We start from the raw sequence: 24,958 nt of genomic DNA on the forward strand, positions 1-24,958 counted from the left end.
CATCAACTATTTCTCGAAGGGAGAAGTCAAAACATTAATAGTGCCATTAAACCTGAATGCTCTGGCATTTTTACTACGATAAAAATAATTTAGTCATATATTGTCAATAAAACTAGCATAGATGCTGTGGTTGATATTTTAATTTTCAAATTGATATGAGCGACTGTTTTTGTTAGATCAAGTGACTTGTTTAAATAGATCAGTTATCACCGTCACATGTTGCATTGCGCGTGTGCTTTGCATTAGCACCTGTACTCGAAATTAACAATGATTTTCTGATTGCATCCACTACTAGGTCTCGGAATGTTCATAATATGTAAACATGTAAATCACCAATTTTATATGTTTTACGTATTGCGCGCGTATATTATTGATATTATACATTATTATTATCTCGGTGCAATAGTATAGATAAGTGTTGTTGTCATAGTCTTGTATGCATCTCGTAGTCTCCTATTGTCTCTGATCAGGTTGAATTCTTGGATTTAACATTTTGTAGATATGGAGTAGATAACGGCTGCTGCCTCGCTATTTAATGCCTCGGTCGATACTCGGCGTAGCTCCACTTGGAAGTATTAGAAAAGTTAAGTTCTTATGTAATATCCTAATGGAAGTATATTCAGAATAGAATCGATGTGAGTACATTTTGTTCGCGCTTATTTACTATTTTTGAGATAGGAGAGATGATTGGTTCTTTCATACACAACCAATGCGACAATTTGAGAAAGTAGCTCCCCTTTCATCCGGATCTGGATTACCTGCCGTGACATATTTATCTACATCGTGGCACTTTTATGTGCTGCTATGACCACACAGACATCGCAGACTGAGCAAACTTAATCCGAGAATTATAATAAAGTATTGAAGAAATTGTCCTGACTAGCATAACAAGCAGTCGTGCATCAGAAAAAATAAAACAAGGCTATACACCACTGGTATTATACATATTACACCGACGGGTGTAATATGTGTACATATGTGCACCAGCGTACAATAATGAATTGTATGAGTTGTATCAGGAGCCTGACGCCGTCAAGTTTATCAAAATACATTGGACATTTGCCCAAGTATTAACGACTTTAGACAAAAGATTTGCGAACGCTAGATATAAGCGATTGACGCTGCGTGGCCCAATATACAGTTGAATGAAAATACACTTAGATTAGGTCAAAGCCCACCTCAGGCTGTAACACTATGGTGATAACCCTTTTAAATTATTATTTAAAAAATACATATTAGGTTTATCAGGCGCAATAAGAGGGGGGGGAGACCAGCAGATGTAAATAATCGGGGCCCGAATATTTTTTATAAAGTGGAAAGTTACGAAAATTTTAATACATTTTTATATAATTAAAAAAAATATTTTGTGAGTCGAGTTTCCGAGTATCGGATCTCCGTTTCTTTATCTATTAGGTTATGACTTTTACAATACTCCATGGGTCACACTTTTTGCTTTTCTTTTTTGTTTATACAAGAAAACGTGTAATTATACGAATTTTAAATATTATAGAGGGAGGAGCAGCAACAATAAGCAATGGGGCCCGATTTTTCTCTCGGTGGCCTGTGTATAACAAGCATTTTATTGAGACTAAGTCAACCAGAATCGTACATCATTTTACACTTAAGGGCGAAACATTCCCCCTTCCCGGTACAGTTTTTAATTATCTGACATCTCTAGTAAGCAATGTTCCATATTAATATTTCAATATTGTTCATATCAAAAAAGTGATGCAATATCATTGTTTACAGGACTCTTCCAAGTTTTTATTTTAAAAGCACGTGTTTATAATCAAATTAATTAGTTTTTACCTCACTATTTAGTAGTATTACTATTATAATTTGAAAGGGGTAAATATCGTTAGTAACACTTTTCATTTCAGTTACAAAGGCACTCACATCCCTACTCAATACTAGTGTCACATGTCTGCGCGTCATTTTCAAAGTTGCTATTGGGCGAACCCAAATTATTAGTCGAAAATGAACAGGTCCGCACTGACCCGTAACGAACGAGACAAATAATGGTTACATCATTTCGTTTACTAATTCCGTCCCCGCGGTTTGACGTCATCTTCCTGGTGTTTGGCCAACAAAGTCCGCCCGTCCCGTTTGATTACTTTCTAAAAATAGTGCAATTCTGCCAGACAATCATTATCGCCCGAAAATCTCTCGACGCTTTCATCTCGCCGCCGACAATGGTTTCTGTGTTGTTTTAAAAGTGTCACTAACCACGTGCCATTTATTCGGTCGATTAGTCATTGCGCTTTCTTGACGATTCGTAAAATAGATAAAAACGAGAAGGATTTGTAAACTTTTACTTGAGAACTTTTATAAAATATATAATATATTCGATAAAATCACAAGCTAAAATATTACAGTTATATATATAAATTTCAAACAATGCTATATATTAATATAATTCAAAATCTAGTTATTATATATTTTATTCACATTTTTATTATGGTCACAGTAGCTTTTATAAACTGCAGTTTTTATATAGAAGAAAAATGTTTGGACTGTTTTCGGTTTCAATTTCATTCTTAAATATGAATACATTGATCCAAAATTCTATAAAGCTTAAAACCATTATTAAAATCACAGTATCATTCAAAATAATAAAAAATAACACAAGCTACAAATTTCAAACATGAAATGTTAAATAGTAATAAAGCTATAAAATGATAATAAGAAAAAACATAAATTGCAACAATTGCTTATTAATATCAATTGAAAATCTCCAAGCAAGAACAGTATCTAGTAACAAGACAAAGTTTATGAATTCATTTTTTTATTGAAAAGCTATGAAAATAAGGTTTATCTCAAACAAAAAAATATTTTTATTTTAAGATATTCAAATACCTGTACCTGCCATTGAATAGATTAGACATTACAGAATAATTCAGTTTTACCTTTTAATCAACTAGTTTTCTTCTCAAAAGTAGATAAAAAAAAAAATACAAAAAATAACAAAACTATATGTTTCTTTAACTTTTCAATCATCATCTCTGCATAAAACTTTGTATTTTTGTATAAATTATAAAAATACGTATCAATTTGCAAATGTCTTAAATTTCTCTAAAGCTCTTTTATGTCAATTAACATATTCTTGCCTTGTGCTCTTCGTTTATTAAAAATATAATAAGAGTAATTGCAACTACGTTCAAGAGATGTCTCTAAATAAATATAAATAAATAAAAAAATACAATTTCTCTTCCCATATATCCCATCAAAAAGGCAATGGGAAATCACAACTATTTGCTAGAAGACTTGTATACTTAATTATTTGAATCATCATTAATCAGTGCATAAAGAAAAAGATTACGTTCAATATGGATTATGAAAATTACATATATTTTCTTTGAATCGGAGTAAAATTGTGATGTCTTTAAAAATGATTTAATTTCTATAATATAATTTTTTTTATAAATAAGATATTTGGTTCAAATATGATATTATAGTATTTTGAGGGTCCTCGTTGTAAGCTCTCATAATTATTAAATTGTATTTTAGTAAAATTCACTAAATATTAGATTATTAAAGGAGTTTTAAAAGCCACCTATGTATTAGTAATTATGGAAATGTAAGCGTATACATATTTAACAAACTGGTTATAATATCACACAAGTCCCACAATTTAATTGGTCTCACAGAACGATATAAACCTTCGAATCGTATCCGACATTCCTTCGTTATATATAATCCTAGCGAACCCTGACTCTTTATTGTATCATACACAATATAATAAATATAGATTAGATGCATGATTGAGCTTCTCTCATTAGAGGTATCAAAACTTGTTTCACAAGAGTGTGTTTTTCTCCATGAGTTATCTTCAAAATATCGAACGCCGTCTTCAGCGATTCCAATGCTTCTCTTGCTTTGTTCGTGAACAGCTGGAGTTTTCCGAGCTTCATGTATAGCAGACCGTAGAGTGGATGCCTTTCTCCGTAATATTTCCTGTATTAAATAATATAAATTAATTAAAAACATGGATTATTGTAACATATAGATATTGTTCATACTTGAAACCGGGCAGTAATAACTTTGAGTAGGTCAACGCTTGATCCCAGAACTCATATTGAAGAAAACCGTCCATTGCCAAGTCTAAAGTTTGGATGTGGTACAAAGACATTGGATGCAGAACGCCTTCTTGTTTGTCTAATAACTTTCGGCAGATATCGACGTCTTTATAAAATAAGTTAAGGAGTATCATTGTCAACTTTATAGTGCGCTTAATCTATACTACAATTCGCCTTATTATGTTGATGAGAAATTAGGTTCCATCAACTGTGAAGAATATGTAATATAAAATTAAAAAATTAGACAATGTTGATGAGGGGTATTGCCTTGATATGTTTAAGAGAATGATATTCAGAGCATTTTTTAATACTATTAGTAACTAAAATCTTTAGACTGAAACATGAAATAATTAATATATATATGGAAATGTTTCGCTAATGACATTTGCCATCAGGAATTACTAATGATCTAATTTTCTGCGTATTCTTTAATACTTTACAGATTTGTGTAAACTATCATTAAAAGCCGATGACGCAAATATGCCTTATTTGTAAAACAATGCTTTATATTGTTTATTCGAGTATATAATTCTTGAATATTAACTTTGAAAATATCTGCTAAATATATAAATTTGTATTTATTCACTTGTTTTGCTTCCAACGCATGAAAAATGTTGAATTTATACTGCAATAATATTTTGAAAGTTATGGCAATATTATAAAAGAGTTAAAAAATATAATAAAAGGATACAAGTCGTCGATCGATTCTTCATATTCTGCAACTGCTCGTCCGTAAAATCCATGACTTCCCTGAATTTCTCAACAAACTCCTGATCCACCATCTGTTCACAGCTCGGACATTTTATATTGCATGTGTCGTCGTCTTCATTATTATAATTCTTGTCGTTGTTCAGAGACAAGGAATTAAAATTAGAAAATATCGAATCAACGTCGTTATCGTGATAGCTGGTTCCATTGCTCATGTGGTTATCTATGTTTACATTATTTTTATCACTTTTTAATGCGCCGTCTGATTCGCGCCAAGATATACTGATTGAAGAATTGCAATTAGAATTCGGACACAAAGCTGTGTTCATCGGCGATGATTTGCTTTCATCTAAAATGTAACTTATAATTTAGTCAGAAGTTTTGATTAAATATATATATCCATAAGTCACTTTATTATCTAAAAAATAATAACTTTTTAATGAGGTATTTTTAATTGAACTATTATCCATAACTGTATATATGTATATCCATAACTGTATATATATGAGCTTGATTATTTTAAGTGAATAAGAATTTTTTTGTAGTGTAAATGATTTAAAAGTTATTTTTTAAATAGCTGCTATGCCCATTACAATGATCATACGCTGATAGAAATCACTTAAATGGAACTTTATTTTATTGCATTTATTTTTCTATAGTATTTCTTTGATTTAAAAATGATTTTCCATACTTAATATATTATAATATATTAGATTGGACACCGATTTTTCAGAAAGAGTACACATGTACAAATTTCAAAGTGAGATAGTATGACCATACTTTTTACCTAAAGTGAATCAGTAAAATTTTTAACGATAATATAATACACTAGACCCCCCAATAACACGGTAAATTGGGGACGTGCTATTTGGGTGCATTTAGTTGGGGGACTAGAAAATATTCATACAATTTTTTGCAATACGAATCAGGGGCGCGTAGTTAGATATCCTCCCTTTGGCTCGCTCACACATAAAGTAACAGGCATCCAAATAGCGCGTCCCTAATTTACCGTGTTATTGGGGGGTCTACTGTATATAATTTATTGGTGACATGCTATCATTTTTTATTTTACAAAACATTTTGTAAGCAGTTGAAATTAAAATTTTTATCAGAAATGAGAGTGATCTATATTTTGAGCAGGGTCCTAAGGAGTAACTATGCAAAATTTTATTTAAATCTATCAAATGGTGTAGGATTGTATCGATATGTACATACATATGTATATTATAGAAGACAGAAACAATAAACAGGCAAAAAAGTTCTTTAAACACATGTGACTTAAGGACTATCTTATATAATACAATACCTGAACAACGCCTACATTGACACAAAAAGTAATAAGCTGTCTGAAGTTCAGTTTGCCTATCGACAGTTGTATTGAGGAGATCGATGTAGGATATAAACATCTAAAAATAAATATTATTTCAAATAACATCTATCGAGTAAATAGCATTAAATAAATATATTTTATTGTATAATCAAATTTGAAGCAATGCTTAAATTCTCCGCTTACGCAAGGCAAGAAAATATTATATCCGAAATAATCTGTCTGATCTATGAACTATTTATTTAATTGATTAATCAACTAACTTTAGACCAATCCAAAGTAGGCATGTCAACCAAAGTTCTGATGTTTATCGTTGTGCCGTCAAAAACAGCAACGGCGTTTGGTTCACAAGAATGGTCAATTACCGAAGCTCCTAAATATACTCCGGTTCCGATGGATAGCATTTCAGGATCTAATATAGTGAATCCGTTAATGCACATCTGAAAATCACGAACGGATCATTATTGTATGCGAATAAAAATGTATTAAATTGAAAAATATTTATTATAATATTATAATATTAGATTGCTGCAAATGGCATGTCTGCTATTTTCTTGCATATTTATAAATAAATATATTTGTTTACTACAATTATATATTGAAATTACTATAAAGCAAATATATTGAGTTTAGATACATATACATTAGAAAGATCTTAGAAATAATAATTATTACCAAATACTTTACTTTATACATTGAATAATATAAAATTACTAATATCGTAACCATTTTAAAAGTATAAAATTAGTGTAAAAACCAAAACCTGTCTATGTAAAATATAATTTATTCAAATATAGTTCTAAATATTTATGAATAATCCCGATTTATAATTGTGTTTTTTAAAAACAGACTTTCTTAAAATCTGCCAAATTGATTATAGCACAGAATAATATTGTTGTATTTATAAAATCAGATAGTATGTTATTATTTATATAGATCTAATATGTATGCATGTAGAATAATTAAATATTTATTATTTCACCCACAACCAACTTAAAAGCGTTTTGTAAGAATTTTATTATATGTATGAATGAGAAAAACTTTAAAATTGAAAACTATCGTTAGTCAGATTAGGATTAGCTGGATTAAATTAAGATTAACAATAATGTAGTCACTGGGAACGTCAAATAAATAAGAGGAAGATTAGATGAAAAAGTTACATGCCTACCACTGATAGTATCGGGAGAAGAGAATATTTGTAAATAAATATAGCCAATTGGTGATATCAATGTTGGGGAGACAAGCAAAATAAGTACTTACGTCATTTGTAAAATTATCGTAAAAGTCACAAATTCTATTGTACATTTGTAATTGTAACGTTAGTGGCCATTTAAAACACAGATAAATTGATATTGGATATTTTATATACTGAGTATAGGGTATAAATCTATATCTCTACATAATATTAAATGAAAGGGAGTTTTTTTTAATATACAAATGTTTCGGGCCTCTGAATGATATGTGGCAAAGTTGTTGTGGATAGACATTTTTTTAACATTGTACTCTAGTTATAAAAGTTTCACGTCTAACTTATAAAACGGTCATAATATGTATATTAACGCATTTTTGAAATACTATTTTTCTTAAATTTCAATTCATATTTATAGACATAACAAAAACTCATGAGAGTGGTCGTTAGGTAGCAATGATTTCTTGACGTAGCAGTGCTTTCAGACGATTTATACGTATTGATTATAAGATGGAACAAATTAAACCATTTGTAAGATAATACAAAGTTATCTATTTGTTTTAGAATTAATGTATGACATACTTTGTCAAAAGCCTTTTCACAAAACAATTTAGATAACATTACCTGATTATCAATATTGAGGTTGTAACAAAGTTAGAAAAACAGAAAATGAATTCATTGTCAATCAGAAAATCAATCGTTGATCACCAATTGAGTTTCCTAAAAGTATTCACAAAAAATAATCATATAACCGATTTATTATATTAAATCATATTTTATGACTCATTGCAAAAGTGTTGCAACTGGCAGACTTGCGAAGAATTTATATATGATATAATAATAATATTTAATATAAATTGAAAGAAAATTCAGCAGAACCCATATACGCATCAACCTAATAATAATAAAATTATATATTATTAAAATAATTAAATAAAATCACACAGTGCTTAGAATTACCCTTCCATAAATACCCATCAATTCAGCCGAATTTGGCAATGTAACATCGCTTAAGATCTGAAATAAAATGGCGCATAAACAAGCAAAATGTTCCATACGTCTAGTATCAACTTTGATGTCATGATAATCTGAAATAATATCAATTTTATTTAGCATCATATTTATAATTTAACTTAATATAAACATATGTGACTTACGTGACATGAGATCCTTCCAGACTCTGAATGAAGTTTCAGTGTAGTAACCCCGTTCATGAGCTCCGCCGTGAGCTAATTTACGGACTATCTTAGCCAACAATCGAGCAGCATCTGGTGGAACCCTTGGAAGCACTCTTCTGAATCCGGCACACTCGGCCTAGTAATAAATTAACATGTTAATATGCATATGAAACGATAATTATAAATATAAAACAACTCAAATGTTAATATGTACAAAATGCTCGCTATTGTTATTCAAAATTGTTGCAATAATACTTCTGCTTGTCGCATCCAATCTCGTTACGATTAACACATTTAAAAATACTGCTGTTAATGTTATACAATAATGGTATTCAAATGGTTTCATACGTATATATGTAGGATAATTTTAGCTAAGAGATTTTTATGAAAGAAAGTATGTTTGTAAATGCTACTGGGTGTTACTCTCTTTCTTAAGGCTGTCCTGACAACATGGCCGAGATATATTATGTGGTTTATAAAAAAAAAAAAACATGTAATCATACAAACGACTGAATAAACATCCTTTCACAATCCAAATCTGTAGGCTTTCCATTTAAGATCCTACATATATAATAGAGAGGGGTAAAAGTGCGCATTAAAGACATAATTATAAGTCAGTCGAGGCGGAGCGCATTCAGATGTAGTTATATCGATGAATATTGAAAGCATTTTTCGTCTACTTCTTGCAAACTGTATTACATAATTAGATACACACTTTAGTGAATGATTTTCAAGATATGTATTTTGATGAACTCGTTTCTAGTGTGTGTGATGATATACATACATATTAAACATTTCGAGTTATTATCTATAGGTAATAGTATTTGTTGAAGACTAATAAATTCGCATGGGGCAAAAGTTTGGATACAAACTTCTTTGATATACTGCCTTATAAACCCAAACATATATCAAAGGTGTGTATTTATTTTGTGAAAAATAATGTAAAAAAATCTAGTATATTATTATAACATTGATAACCCTTTCAGTAGTGAGTTAATTATTTATTATTATTTTATATTGCATTAATAATAAATTATAGAAAAAAATTAGTGATTCTCAACGTTTAATTGCATTGATCTTTTTACTACTTTTTTTTATTAGTGTTTTATTAATTTATTTTACATATTTTGTATATATTATTCAGCTTCTGTGGATTTTTTTATATCAATTCAGATGCTCTAAATATTTTTTTATAAAAAAAATATAAAATAGTTTTTGATATGTTCATTTATTTCGTACTCTTTAATTTATAAGTATTATTTTCTATAAAAATCATTTACATTAAATCAAATTAAAAACTTTATTATGTAATATATACATATTTAGATAGTAATCCCAAAAGCGCGGCAACCAGAGTTAATATTAATAAATAACAAGAAAAAATTGTAAACAGTGTAATATGTGTTTTAATAATGTTTTAATAATAAAACAGTACTTAAAACATGATTTTTTTTGTCGAAACTAGCCATAATTGTTGGATCAAAATTATTTATGAAAGACCTGTTAAACAAATAGATATGTGTCTCGAATTTACTGAGAATCAACAGTTAAGCATTTCGGCGCTGAGATTCATTAAAGATATTAATAGGGCCCAAACAAAGGAATTTTCATTAAAACTGTTAAACCACACTCCAATAAAAAACGGTCAGCCCCAAATATCTTCACTGAGCAGGTGCTCAAGCACAGTTTCAAAAAATTGCACATTTCTGAATCTAACTATTAAAACAGTAAATGGGTTTGGCATTCCACGTTCACGATAATATACGATAAAATTTTAATGTTTTTTTAAAGGTTCTTGATTTTTTTTCTATATATAAAATTCGTGGTCACCAAAATTCGTTAAAAGCAAATAAAAAAAATAATTTTCACGCTTGTCACTATCATAAAATGTCAGTATAATTAACTTAAAATTTTCACAATGACAATATGCCAGTCACAAAATATTACAAACGCATCCATTATGAACAAGTGATAGCTTGCCCGTCTTAATTTATAATACCATAGAGCCAATATATTGGCTTTAATAGAATCCACAAAAATTTAATGGGCCAATATTTTGGTTTCTCAAAATATAAAATATTTATAAAACTTTTGATTATGAAATGAATTTTTATGTTAAGTTATAACATAATAAGCTCCTCAAGATTTATACACATTCATAAACACAGCAATCGAAGAAATGAAAATTTACTTTTTATTTAAATTTATAAAATTTTTTTAGAAATATTTTTGTTTACTTTTATTCACGAATGTAAATTGGTTAATATAAAATAACATGTAAGTTTTAAGAAAATATTTTTTTTTGAAAGATAAAAGAAGTAAAATGTAATTGAAAGTATCATGCTCTTTCAAGGATATGAGCAAGTGTACACAGATTATGTTTAAGAAATGATACTGGTTTCAATTAAGAATTTTCTATGCATTTTTAATTATATTCAATGTATTCAAAATATAAATAAAAATTATAAAAGTTTACATTTTAAGATTTTTGTACGTACTTTTGCCCCAATCTACTCTAAATATGTAAATAAATTCTTTTCGAGATATGTTATTGATGATGTTTTATTTACTACAAGAAAAACAATGGTGGAAGATGCAAGTCAAATTGTGTTGTAGACTTACGACAACATTTGATGTAATTGTATTTCGCCACCTAACTCCGAATGGTTAAAGATGGAAAAACAGGATAAGTGGATACTTCATGAGATAACTGAACGAAACAAGATGGTAATACTCAATAATATGATACATAAATTTTGATAAAATATAAATAAATTAATTTTAACAGAACCACTAGTTATTTATGCATGTTTAAGTGAAATTTAGAAATAAATTTGTATTTTCTTTTTGTTATATCTACAACATGCTCAGTTGAACGTTAAGTTAGATTAAAATTTATTGTTGAATATTTGAGAAGAATATAATGGCGTCACTAATTCAATTAAACCGGTACCTCTCTATAAGTGTGTGAGAGATAATATTTAATCCATTTTATTTTTAATATTTTTAATGAATATACAAATTTTTGATTTTCAATATAAATAAATATTATACCTTATGATCACTCCACGCTTCCTTTTGACAAACTTTACCACAATAATGAACGTATTGGCATCCAGAGCATTTCAAAACTTTAGTCCTTAAAATAAAACAAATACAATAGAAAATAATTAAGATCAATATATTATAAAAATACATACTTGACGAGACAATAATCGCATCTGAAGGTACGCTCCTTGGATGAGAGAATATATACAAAGGGTTTTTCTACAAGTATAGTCGTTCCAGCTTTAATTGGTCCCATGGCGTTTTTATGAAGATTCTTCATATTGATTTTAATTAAGCCTGAAATATAGCACAGTTTATGTTATATAATTTGTATGGCAAAAACAAATCGTAAAATATTTAAATTGCATATACAAATATTTATAGATTATACTCAAATATGTTTTATTTATGTATTATTATATATTTAGAATTAATTTAATTATATTTTAACACTTTAATGAGAAATAGTTTAACTTTTATATTTTTTGAAAATCAATTTGTATCTAGTAATACTTATACACACTTCTCACGTGAAACACACGGTGCAAAGTGCGTTTTATGTGGGCGTGATACACTATTGGACAGATCCCAAATCCTCAACAATTGGAGCTCAATTTTATTAAATATTTTTAATAATATTTAAAAAACATGTACTTTTTTTATTAAATATCATAAAGATAAAACTATTTGTAAAAAATATGTATAATCAAGCTTAATACAAATATGTAAATGAAGTAAAAATCAAAGTTTATGTATGTATTGTATTGAAAAAATGTTTTTTGTTCTAATTATATTTTAAAAAAATAGCACATGTTGAAAAACTGCGTTTTACACACACCTAAGACGAGACTATTTCGTAAGATATATCTTTATTTTTGGGTCGAGCATTCAAAAGTATAAATATACTCAGCACCGGCCGTCGCGTGGGCAGCTGTCAAAAAATATTTTTAATACCATAGCACTAAAAAAATCGGCCATGTAAACTTATATAAAAAATACAAATAAATTCGAAAAAGGGTAAATAAATAATATCGTTTGATATAAAAGTGTATTTATGATTTATTTTATAAATAGCTCGTTAAAGTACAACAATCTATAGATTGCAATAATTTAAACCCAATACGCTTGATAAATTATCTCAGTGATATCAACATAATATTAACCATAAATTGTACATTTAAACACGAATTAAAAAAATAATTAATCCTTGAATCGCAAATAAATTAATAACCTTAAACTACGCTCTTCGGAATACGATCTTCCATTTTTTTAACACAGCTGTCATTTTTTAACAAATCAATATGTATATACATTATCTATTCTGTATATAAATATAGTCGTAATATTATTTCATATAAAAATAAAAGCATTCACAATCATAGGACATCTTAACGAATATACATTATTTTATAAAATATATTCCCTCTCTCCTTATTATTTAAATAAGACTATTATCATAACATTTCTTTTCAGCGTTTTTTTTAATTTGTTTGACCTGCTTCATGTTAAAAATTTCCTTTTTCAGTCTATCGCGCTTAACGGAAAGCTTTGTGTTCTCCCTGATCAACCGATCCCGCTCCTTCGTCAAGTAGTGTATCGAATCTCTGATTTCATTGCCGTACCTTCCGCAAGACAAACATCCGCCTTCTTCGTTAGCAACATTCTCTACTTGCACCGTAGGAACATCTACATTTCCATTGGTTTCGGATGCTATTGACAAATTTTGAGAAGAATCAGAGATTTTCGGCGTCTCTTCCTCAACTGTCACTCCCAAATTGTCGCCGTTGTCGTCGTAGACTTCAAGCATTTGAACCGGTATACCGTCAATTTCATTATTCGACGTATCTTGAATGAATATGATATTTTCGAAGTCGTTGACGTCTTTATCCAGTGTTTCGGAGAAGAGTTGAACGCAATTTTCGTTGTCAATGGTGTGATACAAAGCTTCCGACTCTTGCGAGTTTATTAACATTTCGCAGTCGTTCATTATTTCTACGTTGCACGGCGAACTGATTTCGTCGGTAGGCGGCACTAAAATCTTCTTATCCGTATTATCACAGACTAAGTCATTAGACAGCAATTCGATGGACTGACTAGGCAGAAATTCATTCTTAAAGTTCATATTTACGTCATCTATAACAACTTCTTTACTAATATCACTACTTTCGTTACAATCGCTAATTATGGTATCAGATTCTGAATAGATATAACTAATGCCGTCCCTAGAATATAAAAATTTGATTATATATAACATAAGAATAAAATTAAACAATAAAATATATTAAACGCACATGCTAGCTTCGGGAATACTATCTTCTGTGTAACATATTTCAACTTCTCTGCCTATTGGATCCATTGTAGAATCTTGATATTGCATATTATCCCAATCTGTGAAGATAAAAATTGATATGAGACATTTATTTTTAACTAAAATACTAAACCCTTTAGTTGCCGAAATACGATATATAGACTTTTGCTACTTTAGCGAAAATATTCAAATTTGATGTTATCATTGAAGAAAGAGTCAGATACATTTTTAATGGGTTGTAGGGTATTTGCTTCAGAAGAAAATAATATTCTTTTCGGAACATATAATTTATTAATATATAATACATCGTTATTTAGATTGTAGTTTAAAAAGGGCCAGCAACCAAAGGGTTAAAAGTTAAATAAATAAAGAGGGAATAACGATATGCATAAATATAACTTTCTAAAATAAATGATTCCAAAAAGTTCAGCACACACTCTGTTTAATCATATAACGAGAAGTGTAAGTGTCATTAAAACTTACTTTCATTTTCTAATAATTCTGTTGTAGATATTAATTTTGATGTTAAAGAATCGTTTGAATCGGAATCAAATATATTACCATCATTATCTACATTTTTGTATGTTATTAAAAATGTTTTATAACCTTCAGGATCAAAATCTGGAATAAATAATATATAAGTAAGAGAATTAGTATACATGTGATGAATATTACAGTAATTTAAAAAAATAAAATAACTCTTTATTTTTCTTAGTAAAGTTCGTATTCTACTCGGTTGTAGACGAACAGATCTCTTTTTATCAAACGAGGCCATATTTATCAGATCTTTAATTGTGAGAATCTGATCACTCTGGGCTTTAGTATATCTAATAATAGTTTTTCGATTCATCCCAATGAAAAGCAGATCCAAAATCTGAAACAATAAAATTAAATAATTTACAATCACTTTACCGATACATATAAAAAATAAATAAATACATAAACATCAAAACTTCATTTTCTCTTATCAATCATATTTGAGCCTTGAAATACATTAAATAGTAGGTATATATTGTCAGTTTGGAAAAACACTGACACAACCAGAGGTTAGAACCGGATATGAACCGAAAACCGTTTTTTTGTCGGAACGAAAACAAAAATGGGTTTATTTCGGTTTTTTCCATGTTAAAGCATACAGTCACATTAATGGAAAGCTGTGCGACATTTAAAAAATATTTGAAACAAATTATAATTTTTAAAGAAATCAATTTTAATCACAATCATCTAGTGAAACGTCCAATGAAAAGGTAGACGATTTAGAGGATTTCTTAAAAAGTAAAGAATTGGCAATAGACATATAGATTTTCAATTTTTACAGATGTGAACAATAATTTTAACCATGTACAAGGATTATACAGATAAAAAACATATTTTAGAATTTTGGGAGGAAAATAAATAAATACATATCCTTATTTACACAAAATTGCAATGGTGGTTTTAAAAGCTCTAGCAACACAAGTTAGCGTTCAAAGTGTCTTCTCTGGCTTAAAGTTTATTTTGCGAGACAATCGAAATACTTTAAATGAAAATACATTAGAAGAATATTAATAATTAGAAGCTCACATATTTTTTAATTATAAATAAAAATACCTAAGAATCCTGTATACTTGAACCGTAAATATACAAATTTGCTTTGTTTACATATGTTGCATTGAATAAATTATACCTTTAATTATTTATATTATATTATTGTATCAATTAATATAGTTTGTTTATAAACAATAGAAAAATAAAATGTTTTAAAATATGGTAGAAAATTGTATTTTAATACAAATAAACCCATTTGAAATATAATCACTCGGAGCTGAACCGAAAACCGTAAAAACCGATATTTATTCCAGAACGAAAACTGGAACCGAACCGATATATATTTTTTAATTGAACCGGTACGAAAAAAGTAACGGTTTGATGCCCTGGTCACAATCCAAAATTAAAAGTATTCCAAAATTTAAATAATAAAAAACATCCACATCCTAACTGCAATGAATAATAAAAAAAATGCGAATCTATGGGGGATTGATGGGTATTGTAAGCTGTATTGGGGACTTTTATGTCGAATAATTAAGTTTCTTTTAAGGCTCTATTCTGACATCTTGAATTTATAATATTTGTAGTTAATACTCTATATTCACCATTTGACTTTTTTACACTATAGCAACTTTCAAGTCTCATTAACCATTTCATACCTGAAATATTTTTCAAGTGTTTTAAGAAACCATATTATTTTCTTTTCTTTTTTGGGTAAATAATAAATTAAATAAAAATCTTTAGAATATTTACTCGAAAAACACTTTTTTAGAGGACAATTTAAATGAGTAATATATAAAATAATTGTTCTATAAAACGATTTGTTTGTGTATTACTGTTGGACAGATTAGATACGAGTCAGAACATTGAACACCCCATAAAAACTCTGCAACGAATCCTTTTCTGAAGAAAAATTCCAAAGATATACTTTACATAAATGCACATATCTCCTAAAATAATTCCTAATTAAATCGCAACTGTTTTTTATAATATAATCTTAATATAAAAAATATATTTATATTATAAAAAAAAATATTATATTAAATTGATTCATATTACATAATTCTATATTTGCCAGATTGTTTTAAATTTGAGAAATAAAACAAAATACGCATTAGAGTATTAAAATATTACTAAACAAAAACAAAAAACTCATCAAATGAATCATATAAAAAATACACATATATGTAACGCTTGGTGAAACGCCAAGCAAAATCCCGCACATACTATGCGGATGCCAGTCTAATGCTAAATTAATCATTGATTCTGTTAGATTTCTTTAAAACAAATAAATGTTCACAATACATTACCTACACAGTGTCATATATTGTTTATGGGCGGCAAAGATAGGTGAGGATTTCTAGAATTTTATACCTGGTCATAAACTTACTGAATGGATACTATCGCCCTCATATGGCAAGTTATGAGTTATTGTTTGTATGTGCTACTTATTTTATCATTATTTTGAGCTTCTTTCATTTTGTTAAAAATTATCAGATGTCACAAACAAATTTCATTCCTTCATATTTTTCATTGTCCAAATATAACAACCAACTTTACAGGTATACTTTTAATGGTATTTTACAGGTATACATTTTGTTAACAATGCAGTTGAATTTTGTCAATTTCACTGGTATTTACAGACACAAAATAAAGATTGTATTGATTATTTTTCATACTAAATAATGTTGATAATATAATAACGACGCTTCCACAACAGCTATGGCAATCTCTTAAAATGGCTGGCAACACAAACTGTACCAAACGTTATCTTAAAGTTATAATTTGCAACTCTATTTTAAACATAAAAATATTTACTATTTCTAGTTGTTTCATATAAAAATCTCAAAAGGTTTTTGAGTTGTGACAGTCTTCTTTCAAACCAATAATATGTACATTGCATTCAGTGATTATATTCAGTCGGTACCGGTCGTAAATTCATAATTAAAGTGGTAAATTGTTAGAAGAAATAATATCAGAATTAATTTTTAAAACTTTAATTTCATAGATTGAAAAACATGGTCGTAATTAAAAATACTAGAAATCTTATTTGGCTTATCGCATTCAGATATCTTTACATTTTATTTTTTCTCAAGTCAGTGAAAAAAATCAAAAACATGCAGAATTCATTTGATCACGTAAAAGTGAAAAGAATGATAAAATGATAATCTTGACAAACATATCATGAGAACAATAAACCAATACTACACTGTGCGCTTACACATATTGGTAGATACCTCAGTAGACTGTGGAAAATAAATAGACCATAGATCAGAGGTTACCGCAAAAGACGGCAAACACATACTTATGTAAATGTCTTTTATTTCTGAAAAATATGCGTAGGGATACTGAGATTGATATATGTAAACATTACAATGAAAATATTATTTCCGTACATTTCAAAATTTAAATCTGGCATTTCTTAACAATTTTGTGAACTCATTCACTAGATGATGCAATTAAAGGTATAAAAAAGTAATATATTAGTAAAAGTAAGTATTTCTAAGGAGCTTTGACCGTAACCAAGTATTTTAATTATAGAGTATATTTATACTTAAATATACAATCTAATGCTTTTTCAAAAATTGGGAATGCCAAACTGATTTACCGTTTTGAATGCAAAATATTAGCGTCGATTTGCTAGGAAAAAGGTTGTCTATATTTTTTAATAACTAAATCTAAATACACAATAATGAATCAGACTTTAGAACATAAATTAAATGTCACGTTGTGTACATTAAATTAGACTAATATGTACTTTATTATCATTTAGTTATTTGGAAATTAACACATAAAAGTAGATATGAAGGTTTAAGACACAAAGTACTTTCTCTATTAGGTAAAATTAGTCATAATTATCTCTAAGTATGAAACATTATTGAAATTACTGTTAACTCGCTTAATCATTCAATATTCATGGTTTAATATATTTTCGCATGTTTCAAAGAAATTATAAAATTATTTTATAACTATTACATTGTCTATTAGTTACCTCTTGTTTTAATGTCATTGAGAGATTGCGAGTTTGTGGAAGTCCTTTATACATTTCTTCTGTAATTGGGTGATTATGCGTATTACAAACAGATACCACTTCCAACTTTTGACCTGTTTTATCGGCTCTTATTGTGACGTGTGCTGGACAGTCTGTTCGTTTGGTTCTGTTGAAAAAAAAGATTTAATAATGACTTATGTTTCAATTTATACTTTGATTATTATATAATTTGATATGCATCTTTTAAGCAACATACATGTCGATTAAAAGCTGTCAATTGGTTAAAATTATATTGTACGTACAAGCAGTTTCGATATCCGGAGCTCCGCGATGAAAACTTTTGTCCGCCAAAGATGCACGCATACTTAAGAGAATAATAAACGAGCTTAGGGTTCAGGTGTCTGTTGGTTTTGGTAAAGGCGCCTTTGACGGTCCTGGAGTCTCGTTTCCAGTACTGCACCGAGCTGTTTTTCGAGTGCGCTTCCAGTCGCTCCATGAAAACCTCGTAGTTGTCAAACAACTCCCCCATTTTGAACGTCAATTCGTCGTCTATAATCACGTCATCTTCGTGATCAGAACTTGAATCTTCTTCGACCAATTCCAATTGGCTATGAATGTTGTATTTCTTGTCCATCTTGTAAACATTAAAATGACGATAACAAACAATAGAAACGAATTAGGTTCAAAATGTCAGGTTTAATACGATAATCGATTAAATTTGGTTATATAAACGTCTTAAATTAATTACCTATTGTTTTTCGTATTACTACATAGTCAATAATGTATTATCTTTGACATAACCTAAACAAATGACATGTCTGACATGGCCATAAGAATCGTAAATGTGACCATATAAAAGATATGCACAATCCATTTTAAAATATTTATTTATACTAAAAATAATTATTAATACATTCAATTCTTAATTTATTAAATAAATTAACGTGTATTATTAATTTATAATTTTTTTTTAAATATTGCTCTTTGTGGCATAAATTGTATTGAAATTCAATAAATACAATTATTATTTTTAAAATACCAGTTTTTAGATATATTATATAAATCTCCCACTTTTATGGCAAATATTTATTCAAATTAAAAATTGACTAGCTTTCCATAGAACTATTTGAAATTAACGTTAAATAATTAATAACGTCTTTTTAAACATATTAATTCTTACAGAGAAAATAGTAAACTAACTCAACAAACGCCTCTAACTAAGGCCTAACTCAACAAACCCATGACACGTGGGAACGTGTCATGGGTTTGTTGAGTTAGGCCTTAATATACCCAACACTTCATATAACGCTTCAACGCCTCATAAAATTCTGGAATAACGGCGCATGTATGATGCTGGATTAATAATTCAGTACCCGCGGATTCGAATTCTGATGATTTGAATTTTAACATTTAACATTAATTCCAGCTTCATAGTGTCATCTATTGATTATTTGCGTTTTTATAAAAGTTGATAATACATAAAATAGATGTCGTCGATTTCTAGATTTTGATTTCAGTATGGTATCTCAATATTTATTTTGTTTGATTGTGTAAAGCGTATATGTTTGTAAATTTTTTTAATGCCTTTTTTGTATTATATTCTGAGTAAATCTTAATGTATTTTGAATAAATATTCATTTAAAAAACTAATGAATAAATAAAACTTAATTATCTAATATTATTGATATGAACTTTCCATTGACTTTTCAACGGGTACAAATATACGATGAGTATATACATACATAATGCACTGAAATAATTTATGTAATATATTTTATCTTTATAAATAAACATAATTAATATACTTAATGCCAGACTATTAATAAATTTATATTTTCGTTTAATTTATATTATCAAAATATCTATTAATCGTACTATCTTATTTTTTAATGGATTGCAAGATCTTCGATTTGATATCATTTATACGTGTTAAGAAACACATCAAAATTACTAAAAAGAAATGATATGCTACATTTTTATATAATATAAAAATAGTTACTATAATATTACGCTAAAATATTAAAAATAAAATTAAAAACCAATCAATGATTCTATTGATAAATATATTTAGTCTCACGTGTCAATTGTTAAAACGATCCTCATTGTCCTTTGACTTTTGTTGATATTCGGTATTGTTTATGCTTCACAGCCTTGGGGTTAATTAAGATTAACGACATGAAACAGGAGGAAGAACGAAGAAGACAATGAATGGAGTTACATAACAACAAATTGAAGCGGAGCATTTGAAGTCATCTATTTCAACATATGCTTGGCATGATAGTATGATAGTTATTGCACCTTTTATGTAGTTATTTATAAAACTAACCGGTGAACGGTTTAGTAACTGTTCGATAATATATTGCGAACGAGGTCAACTCTTGAATTATTGTCGTCAGACATGGGTAATCCGTTATGTATGTGAATGTTTCAATACAATAGGTCAAACAATTTGTACCATGAAAAAAATATAAATTATTATTTTTATTTGTTTTAATTACTGTATTTGTTTTGATTGATATCATCTTTTTTAATATCAGCTTTAATTATATATATCCAAGGTTATTTTGATAGACATTTTTATCTACTTGTATAATCTAGATCAGCAACTTTTCTTAGTCTTTGTGCTATTTTTTTCTCTTGCAAACATTTCTGGAGCCAAAAAGTATTTTGCTGTTAAGAGCTAAAAAAAGGTCACCCCATACATTTTTGTTTGTATACCCCTAACGCCTGGGTAAACGAACAAAAATGTCCGTGGCGACTTTTTTTAGCACATTTTTTTAAATTTCATTTTAAAAATATGAATTAGTTTGCGGGTTGCTAATTGGACAGCGCCGATCAAGATTAGATAAAATATATAATAAATCGTGTCTCTTTTAGGATTCAGTGCTACAAATATTGTATTATTTTTTAAATATTTTAATCTTCCGTTGTAACATGACAGACGTGAGTCTAATGCGTTACAACGGGGTAAATCAATCAGTACACATATTCAGACACCAATACCTAAAAGTAAGTATCAAAGTCTGGAAATCAGTGGCAACAAGTGAAGATAGTGATAATACTTTATTAGAAATCCATTTATCCATGTCATTATAAAAGAGTACAAATGAGTAAAAAAGATACAATTTATTATATCATCGACGTAGCGTGTATTCAATGATGCATTTTAAGAGTTTTGAGGAGTGTTGTCGACAATCCATATGTTTGGCTATTTTCAGCTGCGTGCTTTAAATGCAACGGAGAGTCACGATTGCGTCCATTATTCTCATCCGTTGTGGCAAGGACATATGGGCTCGAGAACGCTCCTCTTAACAGCCATTCGGCTTCTCAGCGAGCTTGACAAAAACAAGGTTACAATACATGTGTTATCACTCTTTTAGATCTTCGCTTTTACAAAACATTTCGTGAGCATTTTTATTTTACAAAACATTTCATAATAAGAATAAAATATGTGTATTTTCTATAATACATATGTATGTATGTTCGTGTAAATTTATAATCAGTAAATAGTAACATTATTTTATTAAAGTCAATAGATTATTAATACTTGATACAATAATCTTATACCTGTTAAAAGATCAACAACGATTAACTGATAATAATTTGTATAAGCCTAACATTTATCACAATAATAATATAAATATATTTTTTTTATTAGCTTTAAATCGTTTTTATATTTTTTCTAAATTATCTTAATTTGCTTAGTAAGCTCATGGTGATAGATAAAAAACTTTTTAGAGCGTTATATTCATTTAAATTATTGTATGACTTTAGAATTGTTCATATAAGGCTTTTTGTATTTATTTCAGGACTGATGTTACTAAGTAAGATATAAAATATTAATTTTTGTAACACGTGACATTTTTATCATTTAATTGGATGTATTTTAATCAGATGTTTATAGATGCGCCCAGAAAATAATCTGACATTGTATTGATAGCTTAATCTTTTCAATTATAAGGTGATTCTTGTTATGCATTGTTAAACTTTAGACTCAAATTAACTGCGTATCGGATATCAATGATTCAAATTGATAATACACTAAACGTATATTCGATATAATCTAGTTGAATTATCATTGCATTTTTGCTCGCTGGCTTTAGATATCTAACGACTAACCAGTTTTTCAAGTCTACCATGACTTGACTATTATTGGACATGAATCTTTGATCAGTTTTCTCCTGACTTGTCTGAACAAGATCAGTGATATACAATATATCAAATTGGATTTTATTTTTGCAACATCGCAGATTTTCAACGTTAAAATAGCTAGCGATATTTACTTAAGGATAAATGAATTCCGTGTAAGTTCTGGTAGGTTTTTAGCAATTTTTACCTTACACTTACATCATAATTTACATATGAATCTTCCTTTTTGTGGACACGTTCGAAGTTCCCACGTTGACTCATAGGACGTGGACAACATACTATATTTATGTTAACTGGAAGTGTATTATAATACTCACACAATCGTTTTGTCCGTGGAAAAAGATATAGATGATTCGTGTTATTGTCTTTGGTTAGCTATGAAAAGTTGATGTTATTAAAGGAAATATGTTGCAATTATTAATTCTCGGAAGAAATGCACCGCAAATATTATTTTGATAATTTTTGTGAAATTAATTTTATCAGATCGTATGTACTTTCTGGCCCGCCGAGCCTAAAATATTTACGATCTGATTCTTCATAAAAATAGTTTAACGACCCCTGCATACATTCATTACATACATATTTTAATAATACTGTTTTGCAAAAAATATACTTAATCCTATTTCATTATATTGTAAATCGGTTTTTATAAAATGTCTACTTAGCATTCATTTTCTTTGTACACATGAATCATACTTCATATATTTTCAGTGAATCATTTATTACAAATCAAAGAACACAAAGTTGAATCAGCATAACAACAATACTTAATAAAATAAAACATACTTTTATTTAAACTATCGCATGATAAACATATTTAATAATCAAAAGTTCAAATAAATTAAAATAAAGTATTTACTTCTTAATCTTCTGTACAAAGAATAGTATAACTTATTTATGATAAGATTTATAACAATAGTGTAATAAAAATCTTTGATTTCGCTTTATCCTGGGCCAGTGCTAGTTCGGTGCGGACGCAGAGCGCTTGAAGGTCCTTTACAGGTTTAGTAATTATTGCGCAAACAAAAATTGCGCACAACGAAAATTTCAAACAACAAAAATTCTGCTCATAGATAATCAATGTATGTACTTAAGAATACATAAATATATGTAAAAACTAATGTCTGTGTGTATAACAAATGTTAATATAATATGATTTTAATTTTAAAATATCATGTTTTAAAAATATTTTACGATTATATTATTAATTTACAGTGGTATGATACACTTACATTTCCAATAATTACTCACATTTGTACTTAAAAATAGAGAAAAATAGTGAGCGGTTGGAATAAAAGTAAAATATATTTGACAGTGAAAAAATCATCCATTTTCAGAATATTCGCTGTTTGAAATTTTCGTTTGCGCAATAATCCGGTTACTCCTTTACTAATGTATTACTCCATACACATAACGCAGTCTCAGTCTTCCCGCGTTCCTCTAATCATGCTTATAAAATAAGTCACTTCGCAGGTTTTGAGTTCTCCATGTCCAGCCACTCAAGACGATTATATTTTAATATATTTGACGACGTCAGGCTTCTGATACAACTCGTTTAGTTCTCGCAAGTAGGCCGAAAATCTTCCTTATAAACTTATATATCCCTGTTTTAGTTTTTGAAATGGTCAAACCAAATAAATTCTTATGCACCTGTTATTATTATGTACGTTAAAATGCGCTGATTTTATATATTTTTTTAAAATAAATGTAAAAGCATTTTTTTGTATATATACAATATATATTTAGGGTTTATATGTCGAGTGGCGTGGCGAGTGGAGTGACTTATTCAGCCAGCTAAACACCCAGGGCCGGCCCGAGGGGCAGGCAGTACAGGCGACCGCCTGGGGCGCTAGATCTTGGGGGGCGCCGTGATACCAAATAAAGGCGCAATATTCACTTAAAATTATCAAACAATATTGTTAAAGAATATATTCTTATATTTTTTTGTATACACTACTGTGTACTCTTTAAATTATTTCACGCGTAAAAAATCGCGATGAAAATAAAATTACAAATTCTTAAATACCCACAATCGCAAAAAAGAGTATGGTGTCAAATATATGTAATATTAAATTACTTTAATTTTAATTATATTTTTGCGTTCATGTAACGAGTTATTAAAGTATTATTGGGGTGGGGGGGGCGCAAATTTAGTTTTTGCCTGGGGCGCTACATAACCTAAGGCCGGCCCTGTAAACACCGGAAACTGTTTGATTATATAAATATGAATTATACTGATACACAGATAAAATGCAGGTGTTAGAAGAATTCTCTATAGTCTACAGACGTTGATGGTCAGCTAAGTTGGGTGTGTGAGATATAATACTTATTTAGGGCAATGACCGTACTGTTAAGCCTCACTTATACTTTAGCAATTATTGTTCGACGCTTGTCTTGAAGATCTAAACAAATAAAAACAAAATGCGTAATAACAATGCTTTCTAAAGACTGGGTGA

At 28.7% G+C, this 24,958-nt stretch overlaps 2 protein-coding genes across 5 annotated transcripts; both read right to left on the reverse strand.

The window, feature by feature from the left end:
- Positions 1-3,540: 3,540 nt before the first annotated feature.
- On the reverse strand, positions 3,541-12,483 carry Smyd3 (SET and MYND domain containing, class 3). Of its 4 annotated transcripts, none has more exons than XM_088199829.1 (10): positions 12,365-12,483; positions 11,679-11,823; positions 11,533-11,617; positions 8,458-8,614; positions 8,261-8,388; positions 6,375-6,551; positions 6,091-6,190; positions 4,768-5,133; positions 4,020-4,182; positions 3,541-3,954 (listed from the first exon to the last, which is right to left on the reverse strand). In XM_088199829.1, the coding sequence occupies exons 2-10, from the start codon at positions 11,804-11,806 to the stop codon at positions 3,750-3,752; spliced, it is 1,509 nt and encodes a 502-aa protein (XP_088055955.1). In that variant the 5' UTR covers positions 11,807-11,823; positions 12,365-12,483; the 3' UTR covers positions 3,541-3,749. The 4 variants fall into 4 exon arrangements, with proteins under 4 accessions (XP_088055955.1, XP_088055956.1, XP_088055957.1 ...); XM_088199830.1 differs by lacking the exon at positions 12,365-12,483 and adding an exon at positions 12,050-12,174; XM_088199831.1 differs by lacking the exon at positions 12,365-12,483 and adding an exon at positions 12,001-12,065.
- A 77-nt stretch (positions 12,484-12,560) lies between these two features.
- LOC148228336 (uncharacterized) lies at positions 12,561-19,200 on the reverse strand. The gene is made up of 7 exons (XM_088199828.1): positions 19,102-19,200; positions 18,656-18,987; positions 18,354-18,519; positions 14,534-14,708; positions 14,318-14,455; positions 13,818-13,914; positions 12,561-13,748 (listed from the first exon to the last, which is right to left on the reverse strand). Exons 2-7 carry the CDS (start codon positions 18,985-18,987, stop codon positions 12,965-12,967), a joined length of 1,692 nt encoding a protein of 563 aa, XP_088055954.1. The 5' UTR covers positions 19,102-19,200; the 3' UTR covers positions 12,561-12,964.
- Positions 19,201-24,958: the final 5,758 nt, after the last annotated feature.

The sequence above is a fragment of the Plectrocnemia conspersa genome, unplaced genomic scaffold (assembly GCF_051122295.1).
Source record: "Plectrocnemia conspersa isolate PC_06_02 unplaced genomic scaffold, ASM5112229v1 ptg000012l, whole genome shotgun sequence".
Classification (NCBI taxonomy): domain Eukaryota; kingdom Metazoa; phylum Arthropoda; class Insecta; order Trichoptera; family Polycentropodidae; genus Plectrocnemia; species Plectrocnemia conspersa.

Excerpts from the sequence above, each read along its gene's own strand:
- Smyd3 (XM_088199829.1), bottom strand. The coding sequence starts at position 11,806 with ATGAAGAATCTTCATAAAAACGCCATGGGACCAATTAAAGCTGGAACG. Across the intron at positions 4,183-4,767 it reads GAAGAATCGATCGACGACTT|ACGTCGATATCTGCCGAAAG; the intron begins GTATCCTTTTAT and ends TATTTTATAAAG. Across the intron at positions 3,955-4,019 it reads TTATTACTGCCCGGTTTCAA|GAAATATTACGGAGAAAGGC; the intron begins GTATGAACAATA and ends TATTTAATACAG.
- LOC148228336 (XM_088199828.1), bottom strand. The coding sequence starts at position 18,987 with ATGGACAAGAAATACAACATTCATAGCCAATTGGAATTGGTCGAAGAA. Across the intron at positions 13,915-14,317 it reads AGAATTATTAGAAAATGAAA|ATTGGGATAATATGCAATAT; the intron begins GTAAGTTTTAAT and ends TTATCTTCACAG. Across the intron at positions 13,749-13,817 it reads AGTATTCCCGAAGCTAGCAT|GGACGGCATTAGTTATATCT; the intron begins GTGCGTTTAATA and ends TTTATATTCTAG.